This window comes from Oncorhynchus kisutch, linkage group LG9, assembly GCF_002021735.2.
Source record: "Oncorhynchus kisutch isolate 150728-3 linkage group LG9, Okis_V2, whole genome shotgun sequence".
NCBI classification, from domain to species: Eukaryota; Metazoa; Chordata; class Actinopteri; order Salmoniformes; family Salmonidae; genus Oncorhynchus; species Oncorhynchus kisutch.
Window position 1 is genome coordinate 14,814,503 of NC_034182.2, and position 16,695 is coordinate 14,831,197.

At 45.2% G+C, this 16,695-nt stretch overlaps 1 protein-coding gene across 1 annotated transcript in view; it reads left to right on the plus strand.

Moving 5' to 3' along the window:
• LOC109896403 (D(4) dopamine receptor) overlaps positions 1 to 14,180 on the plus strand; it is a 34,521-nt gene extending 20,341 nt beyond the window's left edge. The window contains exon 6 of the mRNA XM_020490658.2: positions 13,113 to 14,180. Coding sequence (XP_020346247.1) covers positions 13,113 to 13,315 — 203 coding nt within the window. The 3' untranslated portion in view covers positions 13,316 to 14,180. The remainder of the gene's footprint in view (positions 1 to 13,112) is intronic.
• The last annotated feature ends 2,515 nt before the right edge of the window (positions 14,181 to 16,695 follow it).

Sequence of the window (16,695 nt, forward strand, 5' to 3'; positions counted from 1 at the left end):
TTCAGAAAAATCTTCTTGACCCTAACCAGTCTGGCTTCAAGACTCAACAGAGACTGCTCTCCTCTGTGTCACGAAGGCTCTCCGCACTGGCAAAGTTGACTCTCTCCTCTGTCCTCATCCTCCTAGATCTATCCGATGCCTTGGACACAGTGAACCATCAGATCCTCCTTTCCACTCTCTCAGTGCTGGGCGTCTCAGGCTCTGCACACTTTTGGATTGCATTCTACCTGGCAGGCCGCTCCTACCAGGTGACTTGGAGAGGATCTGTGTCTGCACCACATGCTCTCACTACTGGTGTCCCCCAGAGCTCGGTTCTAGGCCCTCTCCTCTTCTCTCTATATACCAAGCCACTCAGCTCCATCATATCCTCACATGGTTTCTCCTATCATTGCTATGCAGATGACACTCAACTACTTTTCTCCTTCCCTCCTTCTGACAAATAGGTGGTGACACGCATCTCTGTGTGCCTGGCAGATATCTCAGCTTGGATATCGGCCCACCACCTCAAGCTCAACTCCGACAAGACGGAACTACTCTGGCTCCCGGGGAAGGCCTGCCCACTCCAAGACCTCTCCGTCACAGTTGACAACTTCACAGTGACCCCCTCCCAGAGTGCAAAGAACCTTGGCGTGACCCTGGACAACACCATGTCTTCCTCTGCAAATATCAAAGCAGTGACTCGCTCCTCCAGGTTCTTGCCCTTTAACATCTGTAGAGTACGACCCTACCTCACACAGGAAGTGGTGCAGGTCCTAATTCAGGCACTTGTCACCTCCCGTCTGGACTAATGCAACTCGCTGTTGGCAGAGCTCCCCGCTTGTGTCATCAAACCCCTGCAACATATCTGGAACGCCGCAGCACACTTGGTGTTCAACCTTCCGAAATTCTCCCATGTCATCCGCACACTCCACTTGCATCCACTACAAGACCATGGTGCTTGTCTACGGAGCAGCAAGGGGAACTTCCCCTCCCTACACTCAGGCTATGCTCAAACCCTACATCCCAACCCGAGCACTCAATTCTGCCACCTTTGGTATCTTGTCCATTCCAGCTCAACCCAGTCAGTCAAACCTCTTCTCTGTCCTGCCACCTCAATGGTGGAATGAGCTTTGCCCTGAAGCTAGGACTGAAGAGTCCCTGCCCATCTTCTGAAAACACCTGAAAATCTACCTCTTCAATGAGTATCTTAATATAAGATATCTGTCTTATTACCCTCCCCCCCATAAAAAAAGAAATAGTATTTTCCAGCTAGCAGTGACTTTGCTGATCATTTCTGTATCGTGGGAAAATGTACTTACTACGACTGTGATATGTGGTTGTCTCACATATCTATCTTAAGATGAATGGGGTCATTTCCATGTAAAAGGAGCCATGAGCACCAACATGTGAAGTTCATAGGAGAATGTCCAATTGGGTGTAAAATGAAAGCTATGAGTACCAAATCGGTAACGGAAAATTCCGAAAAATCGGTCAGGAATTTCTGCAATTGAGTTGGCTACAATGGGAAATCATAGTAGTCACATAATAGTTTGGACCGCACAGTATGGTATAGTACAGTACACTACAGTAAAGAAAAGAAGAGTGTAGTTCAGTCCACAGTAGAGCACACTAGAATGGATTGACCTGTACTGAACTCTACTGTACTTTACCATACTCTACTGAACTATACTTTACACTACTGTACTCTACTGTTCTGTACTGAACTCTACAGTACTAAACTCTACTGTTCTGTACTCTATTGTGTTCTACTGAGCTCTACTGTGCTGATGTCCAAACTAGTGAAACATAGACGTCTGTGATTGGTTTAGATTTGGTCCGGTTCGGACCAACCAAATTTGGTCTTGTTTGGGGGCAGAGGTCATTCAAATAATAGCCAGTGTGTAGAATAACACCCAAATAATGAAAGGAGGATATTTCATATTTATACTTTTGTGTAACTATTTAGGAAACATCACCATAAAGAGAATGACATTCATATCCAGAATTATGCATCTATTTTAGTACAAATGGGGGACCTATGAGGAAATTCCATTACCGCAATTATGTTACCGGGTGTAAATCAATTAACTTACTGTAGTTCAATAAACAAAAGAACCATGTCATACATGACACCCCATTATTTCTGCAGGCATCGTTTAATCTTAATTCAGAGCAAATACAGTGCCTTCAGAATGTGTTCACACCCATTTACCTTTTCCACAGTTTGTTGTGTTACAGCCTGAATTTAAAATGGATTAAATTGAGGTTTTTGGTCACTGACCTACACACAATACCCCATAATGTCAAACGGGAATAATACTTTTCAAAATTCTATATAAGTCAAGAAATCTGTCATTTATTTAGAAGTTTTTGCCGAAGAGATCTTAGTCGTGCAATTTTACATCTAACTAAGATGTTTGGTGCAGTATCTCTCAATTTAAAAAAAGTGCACGAAACTAAGACAACAAAGACTTTATCGGCTGGCCTCAAGAAAAACATTTGTGTGCCGAACAATAAAATTAAAAACTTACCAAAGTCCAAAACGAACAAAAAAAACATCACAAAATGGTTTCATAATATATACACAGATCTTTTCTGTATTTCATTTTCAATCAATTTGCTAAAATGTCTAAAAACATGTTCTCACTTTGTCATTATAGGGTATTGTGTGTAGATGATGTCATAGTCTACACAACAGCGTTATGGGATGTCATAAAGCAGTACGTAAGGCAGAGCGTGAGACGGGCATTAAAACAACTTACCTAGAAAGGTCCTCCTCTGATGGAATGGACGGACATTAAAACAACTTACCTAGAAGGGTCCTCCTCTGATGGAATGGATGGGCATTAAAACAACTTACCTAGAAAGGTCCTCCTCTGATGGAATGGATGGGCATTAAAACAACTTACCTAGAAGGGTCCTCCTCTGATGGAATGGATGGGCATTAAAACAACTTACCTAGAAAGGTCCTCCTCTGATGGAATGGATGGGCATTAAAACAACTTACCTAGAAAGGTCCTCCTCTGATGGAATGGATGGGCATTAAAACAACTTACCTAGAAGGGTCCTCCTCTGATGGAATGGATGGGCTTTACAACAACTTACCTAGAAAGGTCCTCCTCTGATGGAATAGATGGGCATTAAAACAACTTACCTAGAAGGGTCCTCCTCTGATGGAATGGATGGATTGGAAACAACTTTTTATGAGATTCAGAACCGTGACCAAGTTGGATCAGGAAGATGTTGATGTGCAGGTCAGTTCCCTCATGCCATGGGCAGCGAGGCAGAGAACATTTTCAAATCGTTCACCTTTGCATCAGAGGATGAGGAAGCAGACTTTGATATTGTCGTGAGGAAATATAACGAATACTGTTTTCCCAAACGGAATGCTGTTCACGAACATGCCTGTTTTTATCAACGAGCTTTCAAGTGGACATGCAACAAGTGGTCAGAAAACAGGACTTTGAGAAAGAATGTGTCACACAAAATACAACTGAAAGAGAACGCACAGCGCGCAGCATCCCAATACCACTTACGCAGAAGGTGAAAGAGGAGCTGTGCAGGATGGAGTAAAATGACATCATGGAGAAGGTGACGCAGCCAACAGATTGGTGTGCACCCATGGTGCCTGTCCTGAAGAAAAATGGAAAAGTGCGAACATGTGTGGGTTTGAAAAAGAATAACGAAGTGTTGAAAAGATAGTGAAAAGAACGGTTTATCCTACGCACCTCGGATGAGATGCTGGCAAAGCTGAGCAGAGCCAAAGTATTCTCAACAAAGGGATGCAGCAAGTGGGTTTTGGCAAATACCCCTACGCTGTGACAGCAGAAAGTTGACAACCTTTATTACACCTTTTGGCAGGTACTGTTTCCGCCGTTTGCTATTTGGGATCTCGAGCCCTCCAGAAATCTACCCCCCCAAAAATGATGTAGACATTGCAAGGCCTTGAGGGAGTCACCGTTTTATGGATGACATTTTGGTATATGCAAATACCATGGAGGAGCACGACGAGTGACTAAAAAGAGAATGAGTCAACCAGACTAAAGTTGAACAAATTAAAGTGTGTCCTCAGTGAGGAATGGAAGCCTGTGGTGTACTACTACAGCTCTATGGTGAGGAATGGAAGCCTGTGGTGTACTGCTACAGCTCCATGGTGAGGAATGGAAGCCTGTGGTATACTACTACAGCTCCATGGTGAGGAATGGAAGCCTGTGGTGTACAACTACAGCTCCATGGTGAGGAATGGAAGCCTGTGGTGTACTACTACAGCTCCATGGTGAGGAATGGAAGCCTGTGGTGTACTGCTACAGCTCCACTGTGAGGAATGGAAGCCTGTGGTGTACTGCTACAGCTCCATGGTGAGGAATGAAAGCCTGTGGTATACTACTACAGCTCTATGGTGAGGAATGGAAGCCTGTGGTGTACTGCTACAGCTCCATGGTGAGGAATGGAAGCCTGTGGTGTACTGCTACAGCGCCACGGTGAGGAATAGAAGCCTGTGGTGTACTACTACAGCTCCACTGTGAGGAATGGAAGCCTGTGGTGTACTGCTACAGCTCCATGGTGAGGAATGGAAGCCTGTGGTGTACTACTACAGCTCTATGGTGAGGAATGGAAGCATGTGGTGTACTCCTACATCTCCATGGTGAGGAATGGAAGCCTGTGGTGTACTACTACAGCTCTATGGTGAGGAATGGAAGCCTGTGGTGTACTGCTACAGCTCCATGGTGAGGAATGGAAGCCTGTGGTGTACTACTACAGCTCCACGGTGAGAAATGGAAGCCTGTGGTGTACTACTACAGCTCCACGGTGAGGAATGGAAGCCTGTGGTGTACTACTACAGCTCCACGGTGAGGAATGGAAGCCTATGGTGTACTACTACAGCTCCATGGTGAGGAATGGAAGCCTGTGGTGTACTGCTACAGCTCCATGGTGAGGAATGGAAGCCTGTGGTGTACTGCTACAGCTCCACTGTGAGGAATGGAAGCCTGTGGTGTACTGCTACAGCTCCATGGTGAGGAATGGAAGCCTGTGGTGTACTGCTACAGCTCTATGGTGAGGAATGGAAGCATGTGGTGTACTCCTACATCTCCATGGTGAGGAATGGAAGCCTGTGGTATACTACTACAGCTCCATGGTGAGGAATGGAAGCCTGTGGTGTACTACTACAGCTCCACGGTGAGGAATAGAAGCCTGTGGTGTACTACTACAGCTCTATGGTGAGGAATGGAAGCCTGTGGTATACTGCTACAGCTCTATGGTGAGGAATGGAAGCCTGTGGTGTACTGCTACAGCTCCATGGTGAGGAATGGAAGCCTGTGGTGTACTGCTACAGCTCCACTGTGAGGAATGGAAGCCTGTGGTGTACTGCTACAGCTCCATGGTGAGGAATGGAAGCCTGTGGTGTACTGCTACAGCTCTATGGTGAGGAATGGAAGCATGTGGTGTACTCCTACATCTCCATGGTGAGGAATGGAAGCCTGTGGTATACTACTACAGCTCCATGGTGAGGAATGGAAGCCTGTGGTGTACTACTACAGCTCTATGGTGAGGAATGGAAGCCTGTGGTATACTGCTACAGCTCCACTGTGAGGAATGGAAGCCTGTGGTGTACTGCTACAGCTCCATGGTGAGGAATGGAAGCCTGTGGTATACTACTACAGCTCTATGGTGAGGAATGGAAGCCTGTGGTGTACTGCTACAGCTCCATGGTGAGGCATGGAAGCCTGTGGTATACTACTACAGCTCCATGTTGAGGAATGGAAGCCTGTGGTGTACAACTACAGCTCCACGGTGAGGAATGGAAGCCTGTGGTGTACTACTACAGCTCCATGGTGAGGAATGGAAGCCTGTGGTGTACTGCTACAGCTCCATGGTGAGGAATGGAAGCCTGTGGTATACTACTACAGCTCTATGGTGAGGAATGGAAGCCTGTGGTGTACTGCTACAGCTCCATGGTGAGGAATGGAAGCCTGTGGTGTACTGCTACAGCTCCACGGTGAGGAATGGAAGCCTGTGGTGTACTACTACAGCTCCACTGTGAGGAATGGAAGCCTGTGGTATATTGCTACAGCTCCATGGTGAGGAATGGAACCCTGTGGTGTACTACTACAGCTCTATGGTGAGGAATGGAAGCATGTGGTGTACTCCTACATCTCCATGGTGAGGAATGGAAGCCTGTGATGTACTACTACAGCTCTATGGTGAGGAATGGAAGCCTGTGGTGTACTGCTACAGCTCCATGGTGAGGAATGGAAGCCTGTGGTGTACTACTACAGCTCCACGGTGAGGAATGGAAGCCTGTGGTGTACTACTACAGCACCACGGTGAGAAATGGAAGCCTGTGGTGTACTACTACAGCTCCACGGTGAGGAATGGAAGCCTGTGGTGTACTACTACAGCTCCACGGTGAGGAATGGAAGCCTGTGGTGTGCTACTATAGCTCCACGGTGAGGAATGGAAGCCTATGGTGTACTACTACAGCTCCACAGTGAGGAATTGAAGCCTGTGGTGTACTACTACAGCTCTATGGTTAGGAATGGAAGCCTGTGGTGTACTGCTACAGCTCCAAGGTGAGGAATGGAAGCCTGTGGTGTACTGCTACAGCTCCACGGTGAGGAATGGAAGCCTGTGGTGTACTACTACAGCTCCACGGTGAGGAATGGAAGCCTGTGGTTTACTGCTACAGCTCCACGGTGAGGAATGGAAGCCTGTGGTGTACTACTACAGCTCTATGGTGAGGAATGGAAGCCTGTGGTGTACTACTACAGCTCCATGGTGAGGAATGGAAGCCTGTGGTGTACAACTACAGCTCCACGGTGAGGAATTGAAGCCTGTGGTGTACTCCCACAGCTCCATGGTGAGGAATGGAAGCCTGTGGTGTACTACTACAGCTCCACGGTGAGGAATGGAAGCCTGTGCTGTACTACTACAGCTCCATGGTGAGGAATGGAAGCCTGTGGTGTACTACTACAGCTCTATGGTGAGGAATGGAAGCCTGTGGTGTACTACTACAGCTCCACGGTGAGGAATGGAAGCCTGTGGTGTACTACTACAGCTCTATGGTGAGGAATGGAAGCCTGTGGTGTACTACTACTTCTCCATGGTGAGGAATGGAAGCCTGTGGTGTACTACTACAGCTCCACGGTGAGGAATGGAAGCCTGTGGTGTACAACCACAGCTCCACGGTGAGGAATGGAAGCCTGTGGTGTACTGCTACAGCTCCATGGTGAGGAATGGAAGCCTGTGGTGTACTGCTACAGCTCCACTGTGAGGAATGGAAGCCTGTGGTGTACTGCTACAGCTCCATGGTGAGGAATGGAAGCCTGTGGTGTACAACTACAGCTCCATGGTGAGGAATGGAAGCCTGTGGTGTACTACTACAGCTCCATGGTGAGGAATGGAAGCCTGTGGTGTACTGCTACAGCTCCACTGTGAGGAATGGAAGCCTGTGGTGTACTGCTACAGCTCCATGGTGAGGAATGGAAGCCTGTGGTATACTACTACAGCTCTATGGTGAGGAATGGAAGCCTGTGGTGTACTGCTACAGCTCCATGGTGAGGAATGGAAGCCTGTGGTGTACTGCTACAGCTCCACGGTGAGGAATGGAAGCCTGTGGTGTACTACTACAGCTCCACTGTGAGGAATGGAAGCCTGTGGTTTACTGCTACAGCTCCATGGTGAGGAATGGAAGCATGTGGTGTACTCCTACATCTCCATTGTGAGGAATGGAAGCCTGTGGTGTACTACTACAGCTCTATGGTGAGGAATGGAAGCCTGTGGTGTACTGCTACAGCTCCATGGTGAGGAATGGAAGCCTGTGGTGTACTACTACAGCTCTACGGTGAGGAATGGAAGCCTGTGGTGTACTACTACAGCTCCACGGTGAGAAATGGAAGCCTGTGGTGTACTACTACAGCTCCACGGTGAGGAATGGAAGCCTGTGGTGTACTACTACAGCTCCACGGTGAGGAATGGAAGCCTATGGTGTACTACTACAGCTCCATGGTGAGGAATGGAAGCCTGTGGTATACTACTACAGCTCTATGGTTAGGAATGGAAGCCTGTGGTGTACTGCTACAGCTCCATGGTGAGGAATGGAAGCCTGTGGTGTACTGCTACAGCTCCACTGTGAGGAATGGAAGCCTGTGGTGTACTACTACAGCTCCACGGTGAGGAATGGAAGCCTGTGGTGTACTACTACATTTCCACGGTGAGGAATGGAAGCCTATGGTGTACTACTACAGCTCCACGGTGAGGAATAGAAGCCTGTGGTGTACTACTACAGCTCCACGGTGAGGAATGGAAGCCTGTGGTGTACTACTACAGCTCCACGGTGAGTAATGGAAGCCCGTGGTTTACTGCTACAGCCCCACGGTGAGGAATAGAAGCCTGTGGTGTACTGCTACAGCTCCACGGTGAGGAATGAAAGCCTGTGGTATACTACTACAGCTCCATGGTGAGAAATGGAAGCCTGTGGTGTACTACTACAGCTCCACTGTGAGGAATGGAAGCCTGTGGTGTACTACTACAGCTCCACTGTGAGGAATGGAAGCCTGTGGTATATTACTACAGCTCCATGGTGAGGAATGGAAGCCTGTGGTGTACTACTACAGCTCCACTGTGAGGAATGGAAGCCTGTGGTGTACTGCTACAGCTCCATGGTGAGGAATGGAAGCCTGTGGTGTACTGCTACAGCTCCATGGTGAGGAATGGAAGCCTGTGGTGTACTGCTACAGCTCCATGGTGAGGAATGGAAGCCTGTGGTGTACTACTACAGCTATATGGTGAGGAATGGAAGCCTGTGGTGTACTGCTACAGCTCCATGGTGAGGAATGGAAGCCTGTGGTGTACTACTACAGCTCCACGGTGAGGAATGGAAGCCTATGGTCTACTGCTCCTTGTGGCTCATGGAGGCAGAAACCAGATAATCAGAGATGGCGCTGACAGAGATGGTCGCCTCGCGTCGCATTCTTAGGTGACTGACCACAGGCCCTTGGTCCCACTAATGAACAGCAAAGACTTGGATAACGTGCCTTTACGGTGCCACTACTCATGAGGCCGATGGGGTTCAAACCCACAGCGGAGTACGCGCCAGGACAAACTATGGTCGTGGTGGACACTCTTTCAAGGAGTCTGTCGATACTCACAGAAAAGGAAACAGACACACACACATACATGGAGTGTTACATTGCCGCCATGATCAACAACATACCTGCTACAAAGACAGAAATGGAGAGCAGAGTTGCCGCCGCAGCAGATAATGAACTACAGACAGTGATCAAGTACAGGTTCAGGCTGGCCAGAACATGTGAGTAAAACCCCAGTCACGGAGAGTTTGTCCCAGTGAAAACGGAACATTCAGAGTACAATGGTATGGTCACAAGGGGGAACCTCATACTAGTACCGCAGACACAGAGGGCGGACATTCTTGATAGAATACACGATGGACATCAAGGTCAGACTAAATGCAGAGAGAGGGCCAATGCCTCGGTATTGTGGTCGGGGATCTCAGAGAAGAAAAAGGTCATGTCAGTCTTGGCCCAGCAAAAGGAGCCACTAATCTCAACACCGCTCCCTGGCAGGCCATGGAGAAGAATTGATCTGGATCTATGCGTGCATAACAAACAAAACGATCTGATTATATCTGACTACTACTTAAGATTCATAGAAATACTACACATGCCTACAACCACAAGCACACAGGTTGCCCTTAAGCTGAAAGGAACCTTTGCAAGGTATGGGATTGCAGATGAGGTCGTTAGTGAAAATGGGCCCCAATTCTCTATTTCCGAGTTCCAAGAAATGGCAAAGCAGCTTGACGCTAAGCACATTACGTCCAGCGCTCACAACCCTCCGGGTAACGGTCACACAGAAAGGGCAGTGCAGACCGCAAAGAGGATTCTGAAGCAGAAAGACCAGCTGATTGCTCTCATGTGCTACAAGTCAACCCCATGCACAACAACGGGAATGAGCCCAGCAGAGTTCCTCATAGGTAGAAGAATCTGAACGACGCTCCCAACCTTGGTGAGAAACCTGCAACCTAAGTGGCCCAACAACAAAAAAAACACATCAGGATACAGCAGAAAAGAGGAAACGAGTCTTCTACTACAACCAACGTCACAGGGCTAGACCACGACAGTTGCTACTGCCAGGAGAAACAGTGCTCACCAAGCTCGATTGCCTAAAAGAGTGGACAACACCTGCAGTGGTAACAGGTGAAAGCGCCACACCTAGGTTTTACGACGTCGAGATGCAGAAATGAGGAACACTACGACTTAACTGTTGCCACCTCCGGGCAGTGCCCACCCCAACTAAAGGCATTACGCCTGCCTCTCCTGAGAGAAGAGTAAATACTGCAAGACAAGGGTCAAGAAGAGGATGTTTGAAATCAATGGTTTTTGTTCAGCGTTACATAATAACATAGCTTTACAGCAACACAAAACAAGGATCAGATTTTTGCAATCTGAGACCACAGGGGATGGCATCAATATAACAAACCCCGAATGCTTGAAAGAGGCTGCATGCTGAGAAGGGGCTAACATTTTGATTATGTGAGAAAAAGGCTCACACTCCTTGGCTATGTATTCAGCATTTGAAAACACAAGACTGTTAAAATGCAACGAGGGGAGACGGTGGTGTTAGACGGTGTTGATGCTCCACAGATTTAGCAGGATGTGTTGAGCGTTATGCTCGTGCTGTTGTGAAAAATAGAGGAATGAATAATGACACCCTCCACAGTATAGTCTCTTCCCACAATGCTGGGCCTGTTTGCTTCCTAATGCAGGACCGCATCCACTGACAAACCAACTCCCGCTGTGTCTGAATGGACCAAGCAGAGAGAAGTAGAGTCCGCAGTCTGTGCTGTGGATCTAAGCTATATCATACCATATGTGTGCCGTGTGTGCACAGGTGTGAGTGTTGGCGCGTGCTGAATGAACGAAAGGAAAACATGACATACGCACCCCCATTGTCTACATACATCTATGCAGGTCTACTCTGAGAGAGTCGTTCACGCTGAAACTGGCGCAGGCCAGGTGTACAGGCAGAGCTGACTAACTTGACTCAGTGTGACAACGTTATCATGGCACGTTTGCTGGAAAGGTGATAAAGTGTTACCAGCTAATTAGCTAGCGACCAAATATAGAGTTAACACATGGTGTAAGTGTCTGCAAGGTAATGCAGCCTGGTAATGGTAATGCAGCCTGCAGTACAAGTAGAGGAGGAAACAGCCACTCGATTGCCATCTTCTACCATGGTTCACATGATCTGTGCAAACACTTTTTCGTGCCACATGCATTTAGTCTACACAACCACAAACAGATAGCACAAAACCAGTAACTCTATATGCAGTGAGCTACAGTCTGCCTGTCAAAGACAGCTTTTCCTCAATGGGACACCACATGATATTTACCATCTCACATTATACCAATATACTCGTATTATACAAAACCAGTAACTCTATATGCAGATTCTGTCATAAACACCTTTTCCTCAATGTCATATCACATTGATGTTTACCATCTCAATTTATAGTAATTGTCGTGTCTTTGGCTATGCCGGATTAAGTGATATGACATGCTATTCTATAAAATAATTCCTCCGTAATTAATATTACCTGATTGAGCTAATCATGTAAATGTAATTAACTAGAGAGTCGGGGCACCATGAAAGAATATGTATAGAGCTGTTATCTTCCGAATAAACTCTTAAAGACCTAGTAATATTTTACATCAATAGCAATCAATATTAATTGTCACCTTAATTCAGTCTCATTTGAAAGCTGTAAATTCTTGGTTATCTGCACGAACCCTGGCTAACAATTTGAATCAGCAATACAAAATTGGGTTTAATTATTTATTTACTAAATACCTAACTAATCACCAAGAATTACATATACACATAATTAATCATAACTTGATTACAAATTACGTCATAAAGGAAAACGTCCCTAGCATGCGGAACAGATATGACAGCCCGTTACACAAAAGAAAAGGGGCTGGGTTTGAGTGAAAGAGCGGGAAGACAGAGGAAAAAAGGGCGAAGCTGTGCTATCGTAAATACAGTATCTTATGCATTCTAAATTACCGCTCATTTGGAAAAGGAAAATGCAATAAATATTTACTCTGAGCTGCGCTTCGGTGGGTTGGTGGTAGATGGAAGGCCGTGTTGCCCAACCAGGTCCTTTGTCCTTTGAAGAATGTCTCTGCTGGTAAATTGTATACGTTGTAGTAACGTTGTTGTGTGGTAGACAGAATACTCTGTCTGTTCCTTCCTAACCTGCGTTTGCTAACGCAACGGCTAGGAGGTGTCACTTCTGTAGTGAATAAGAGTTCATACCATTCGCAACCAAAGCTCACGCTGATGTTGGCTTCGTTCTGTAGTTATTATCGGAACCATTCTGACATCGGACCGTCATCCTTGCATCCTCGGAACAGGAGATTACATTGTCGTCAAGGCTTTATATAGGAAGGGAGAAGAGGGCGTGTTTGAAAAGTTTTATAGCCCATGTCCCTTCACAGGGGCGGGCCACTGTTTGAGCATAGCCCTAACCTTATGAAAACGCCAAATCTCACATTTTAGAAGCTAAAATCACATTTTAGAAGCTAAAATCACATTTTAGAAGCTAAAATCACATTTTAGAAGCTAAAATCACATTTCATCCCATCACAAATAATTTCATATTCAAACATTTAAATTGAACAACAATTCCATGTGAATCTGATAACTCTGATGTGTAGACTTTCCACTGTATGTCATCTTATCATTGATGAGAATGTCTCAGATGACAACCGAACTGACATCATATTCATTAAGTACCACCGCATATGTTCACTTGGTCGGATTACCAGAATATAGTTCATTTCCCCCCACATACTGATGTTCCCAGAATCTCTCTCTAACATCAGTAGGGTAGAGAGAGGAAAAAGGAGGGAAGAGGTATTTATGACTGTCATAAACCTCTCCCCAGGCCAACGTCATGACAGTAATATACTGTAGTTATGTATCCCTTGCCATGCATTAATTTATTGAAAAGACTGACTGCATCACCTTTCCCCTCTTCCTCCCCCTTTTCCTCCTCCCCACCCATCCTCCCTCTTCTTCTCCTCCTCCCCTCCTCTCACCTATACCAGGTGTGTTCCTAGCCTGTTGGACGCCTTTCTTTGTGGTACATGTGACCAACGTGCTGTGCGTGTCCTGCAAAATCAGCCCCACTCTGATCTCTGTGGTAACGTGGCTGGGCTACGTCAACAGTGCTGTCAACCCCATCATCTACACTGCCTTCAACGCAGAGTTCCGAAATGTCTTTCACAAACTTTTCTGCTGTCGAGCATGAGGCCTGAGTTCTGGAACCTCTTTGACAAACTATTCATTGAGATAGAAGAACAACTTTCTTTAAGGTTCAATCTGAGACCTGAATTCTCGAATGTTGCACTCGGCCATGAGACCTGAATTAAATTATCTTTCACAAAACTCCTCGGTTGATAGATGTGAGAGTGACTTCCTTACCCAAAGGGGTTTTCCTGGATCTAAGTGCTGGCAGAAGGTGAGGTTGTCAAAATGGATGAACCATAACAGGGGACAACCTGACAGAATTCGACTGATGCCTTAGTTGACATATTGTGAACTGAAAGACAGTGACAGTGGTTTTTCGTCCTGTAAAATATTGCTTGGATAAAGAAGGTGGTGAATACTGTTAATATCATAGCCCAAAGGCATAAAATATGTGAACAATGTGCACATTTAAGAACACGTAACCATTTGATATGTGAGTTTTGATTTCTCTCAGAATTAAATGTTAATGCTATGTATGGTTCTCTGTTTTGATTTAATAATGTGCAGGTTTTCTGTGAAATGGTATTTTCTTTATAATATACTTTGTCTCCTTTTATCCCGAGGACGTGGGAGACTTAAGGGACGTAGTGTGGCTCAAGAGGAATTTACATTATACAACAAACATTACATATTCTATCTTGTGGATTACGGACATTGCCTGTAGATAAATATCATGAACATTTACGCCACAAGAAGTGACAAATTACAGACTTCGGTGCCAACATTATATCATTCTTAAAGTTCTACTTTGACCTATTTTGATCAAGTGCTTACAAAAGTGCTGTGAATTAACTGAGGTGAATGTGACAAATGTAAACAATTCTCTTTGTCGTTGATCGAAAAGTAATAAAACATGTTCCACATAATATGAATGCCGTATTTCCCCTATGTAAGAAACTGAGAACACTCGTCACAATCAGAATGAAATCATTTGAAATGACAGAGATACGATCTATTTTTCCATGTCACTGAGAGCGATACGGAATGTTGGTCGATCCCCTCATGTCAACAAAAGCCACCGAAGACACTGCCGTATTACACCCACAGGAAATGATCATAACACGTGAAATGATCCTTGTCCACAAGACATATGTTGCCAGGGAGGCTTATCGTGTTATCTACAAGGGGGAGAGAAAAACGCAATCATGCAATTTCACCTCGAGCGTAAAGGCCTGAGCGCTGAGCTTAATGAGCCGTCTTTGCTGTGGCTGGCGGACGCAGCTCTCACCCAGCTAGAGGAACACGTACACCCAGACATAGAGAGGAGCTGAGATGTGGACCAATGAGCCATACTTAGTGACCAGCCACCATGTATGGAAACAATCTATGTAGATCTGATCCACAGCCAGCCACTGACCACACTAGCAATCGTCCCCACAGCATGCCTGAAAGCCAAGGCAGAGCGCCAAGAGTGATAAAATCACAGTTGGATGTTTTAATCTCTGGCCATGCTATGGTGACCTGACACAAGGAAATGTGACTCTTCTTAAACCATAAAGGCAAAGGCAGTCTGAGGGGAAAATGGCCCACAACTCTGTTGTCGGACACCAGGGGTTTTCTAGAGCGTTATCGCACAAAAACACCCATAAACGGAAATGTTCACTGCCGCTACCTGCCTTTCCAACCAAGGTGCATGAATAGAGGAGCAGACTGAGGTACAGAGGATATTCAGCAACTTTTGGAAAACAATGGAATTAAATAAAAAGGCTTCTTTAATCGTTAAAAGTAGAACCAATGGGTTTCGGTTTATGGCCTTTTAAAAAACGGACAGAGGAGCTTTTAAATACAGTATTTATCCTTTGAAGACGGCATTGATAAATACTGAATCAAATCAAGGAAGGAATCCTATTTCTTCCATCGTTTTCATTGTTGATGCATTGTGCATCGCGGAGATAATCTCTTCCATCTGCTGTCTTTGTCACGGACTAAATAAGACAGAGCAATGAACGGAGACAATGGGTGAGAAAATCTATTCCGAACTGTTTAATCTCCTTCTCTCCAATCCCTCTTTATGCCCATTAATACTGCGTTTTGGAGAGCTTTACTTTTCAGTCTCCTTTCCTTTCAAGACCCGTGGCCCTCTTCATATTGACAAAAACTTGAATACATCACCAAGGATTTGGTGATGCCCATTTTCACCTGACTTAGATCCATCCATTTCATTCACACAAAAAGTTATGTCCTATTACCTCAAATCATATCTTCAATATGAGGAACATTTTGAAAGGCAATTTCTTTCCAAAGAGGTTCTTCAATATTCTCTTAAAAGGAATCTAATTTCACTCCCTATTCCGAACCCAAATAGACCATCAGTAACAGAGTGAAATGATATATGATGCTGTCAGAGCACACCAGGAGAAGTGAAGAAAAGCAAAGTTAACAGGGCAAAGCATGTACAGTAAGGCAGTCAGAGGGATTGAAGTTCAGCAGATTGAAGTCCAGAATGGTTGCACACAATACAGAGAAGATATAACGGGTGAGTCGGAATGCCTCACAGCTGTTATAAATCATAACCCCGGCCCTCAGCATCTAATGACAGAAATAATTCACCCGACAGTATACATTTGTAATTTCATGGATTGGATGTTCAATGTACAAAGCCAAAAGTAAAAATGGAATCAAAGTATGATCAAGGATACAAGGATACAAGAATTCCAACTGTATCGATTTATATGTCAAACAAACTGGGCTGATATGTGATAAATGGAGAAGGAGGAGAAGGGGGGGGGGGTCGACAGGTAGAGGAGGCCGTGTTTTGTTGTGGAGAAATGTGAAAAAAGAAAAGTAATAACATACAGTATGTATGGATTTTCTCAAAAGCTCAATGTCCTGTCTGTCTGTCTGGTTTCTGTATGTCCGTCCATCTGTCTGTCATTCTTTGTGTCTGTCTTCCTGTCTCCCTTCTCTAAGTTAAAAAGGTAATTTCTTTTTCAAACTTGAAAACAATCAGAATATTTAGCAATTCACTTCTTTAATGAAGTATTCTCTCAACTCACAGCTGGGCCTAAAACATTAGCATTCGTCCACACTTAAATCAACAGGGATGCATGAATGGAAGGTGAAATAGACCGTTTACATTAGTCTCCAAATGGTTATTGTCATTAGTTAAAATGCGAAGCAAAATGAAATCCTTTCCTGGAAATCAACCAAGATGTTGTGACTTTTGACTTGAAATTAATTGAGAAGTAATTGCACATGTTGTTCTGAAACATGTGGATGAATGATTTTCATAGTTAACTCAAGGAAGGCTGATTTAATACCTGGGTACGTTAACATTGGACTCGAGTGTCTGCTAACTCGTTTCAAACTCATAGCAAAGCGGCTTGCCAGTTTCTCACTGTGAAGCAGAAACAGATATTGCAACCAGCTCAACAACTTTGA